We start from the raw sequence: 2235 nt of genomic DNA, 5'->3' as shown, positions 1-2235 counted from the left end.
TGATAAATTAAATTTTAACATAACAATGGACTGACAAATGCCATAATGGTACTATTTCTTTTTTCTTAATATAAAATATAGTGTATAGATAGATCTATCATACACTTAGTAGAATATATTTCGCCTTTTACGTCTACAAATATTTAAAAGTATTCCACAATGGCTTCTGTAAATGGGTTAATCAGTACTATACAATTAAGTGAATGGAAGTTCATGGCCCATTGAAAAGGTTCAGGGCCCAAAGTCTATGATGCAATTGGATTGAGATTTGCACAAATCCAATTAACCCCATCCATTGATAGGCCACACCCACCCGAGCCCAGCCTGGCCTCCAATGACTTCAAGTTCAGTCCGTCTCTGCTCGAGCAAGGGATTCCTAATTGCTAATCAGGTTGTATATGAACCCTAATGCTCCATTCTCTGTTTCTGTCTCTAGGACAAAACCAGAATGGCTTCTACTCTGATCTCGCGTAGGCTATCTTGTAAGCTCTTAAATCTCTCTTCTTCTTCCTCTGTTTACTCTCACTTCATCGCTCAAGAAACCCAAAACTATGGATTTAGATTCTTTACTAGTCACCACTCCAATTCTTCTTTCTCACAACAACATAAACCCTTGAATCGCAATTTTACCTCAACTTCTTCTGATCATATCTCCATTTTTGAATCCCAAGCGCTAACTGAGCCAAAACCCGCAAATTTCAATCATCATTTTGTTAGATCGTATTCAAGTTTTACTACCCAAACCAAAAATCACCATTTTACCCTGTCAACAGCGGAAAAGTCCGGATTTTTTTCAATATTTACAAGAGAGAATTCCCAAATCCCTGATTTGAAGCGCAAGCAGATGATTTCAAGTATTGATAACCAGTTAACAAATCAAAGACCTAGATATTTTTCTTCAAGCTCTGATTCACCTTCTGGGTCTGAGAAATCCCAAAATCAAAGTGAATATCCAAGCAAAATCCCCAATTTCAAGCATCAAGAAATAGAGGGGCCCACCGTGGAAAGAGACCTCTCAGCTTTGGCCAATGAGACAAGAGAGGTTCTAGAAACGATGATGAAGAGCATCTATGTTCTGAGCAAGGCTGTGGCTCTTCTCGGACTGGTTCAACTTGGGCTTGGAGCTTGGATTTCTTACATTACCAAAGCAACTCCAATACCAGAGGTTTCTATTCAAAGCTTTGTGGCTTTTGGGTTTCCTTTTACACTGGCTTTTATGTTGAGGCAATCCTTGAAACCAATGTACTTTTTTAAGAAGATGGAGGAGCAAGGTAGGTTGCAGATTCTGACTCTTGCCCTACAAGTTGCTAAAAATTTGAATGTTTTCTTTGTGAGGGTTCGTAGTGTTTCTGTCTTGTGTATTGCAGGCGTTTCAGCTGGGTTTTTGTTCAATTTATTATCAAAATGACTGCCTGCTTGATTTGTTGATTAGTTTTTCAATAATTATCATAATACATTTTTGTTGATTTTGCCTCAAATGTGTTGTATTGATGATGTATTAATTCAGAGAACTCTGTATTTGATATTGCTTGTGATCTCTAAAATCCTTTACTAAGATCCTGATTCTTGAACCAAAGTGATATCTGTCACCTGTTCCTACAAATTAAAACCAGAATCTGAACTCTCTTTCTGTCTCTCCTGCATTTCTTATTATAGTAAAATGCAATCATGACAAATCGGCCGATACCAAAACAGTAAATATTAGCACCAGTTAGGCCTAAAACAAGAACTAAATGCTTGAGATGGGAAAAGGGGACAAGGTTGTGTGAAACTAGTCTGGTTCAACCTACTTTTCATTCAACTGAATATCAGAATATGTAACGCAAACAACAGTGAAACTGCAGCATTACTTTCAGCTTGAAAATTGTAGACTAGAAAACAGAATGCAGCATGACTTCTTGGTATTTTCTTGCCCAATCAGGTCTATATTCCCATAAGTTGTTCCAATATACTATACCTGGCCTATACAAGAATTTTGCTCACCATCTAATAACAAATCTAATTATAGAATTCTAGTTTTGTCATCCCTTTTTCACCTCTCTGGAATTTTAGTCCCACAAGTGAACAACTCAGTTTTATAACTGGACAATTCCCATTTAGCCCTGGCCATTAGCTAGTTTCAGTCCGGTTTTGGGTCAGAATTAGTGATTTTGTTCTTTAGATCTAAAGGCTTTAAACCGAATCACCTAGAGCCGGTACTTGGCTTAAGTCAGTCCTGCAGTGGAAAATTTTTGA

General features: G+C 37.4%; 1 protein-coding gene across 1 annotated transcript; it reads left to right on the top strand.

Annotated features, from left to right (window-relative positions):
* Positions 1-395: 395 nt before the first annotated feature.
* On the top strand, positions 396-1576 carry LOC131173266 (uncharacterized). The gene has a single exon (XM_058135319.1). It carries the CDS (start codon positions 449-451, stop codon positions 1406-1408), a length of 960 nt encoding a protein of 319 aa, XP_057991302.1. The 5' UTR covers positions 396-448; the 3' UTR covers positions 1409-1576.
* The last annotated feature ends 659 nt before the right edge of the window (positions 1577-2235 follow it).

Source organism: Hevea brasiliensis, chromosome 14 (genome assembly GCF_030052815.1).
Source record: "Hevea brasiliensis isolate MT/VB/25A 57/8 chromosome 14, ASM3005281v1, whole genome shotgun sequence".
NCBI lineage: Eukaryota > Viridiplantae > Streptophyta > Magnoliopsida > Malpighiales > Euphorbiaceae > Hevea > Hevea brasiliensis.
This window is presented reverse-complemented; position numbering and strand designations above follow the sequence as displayed.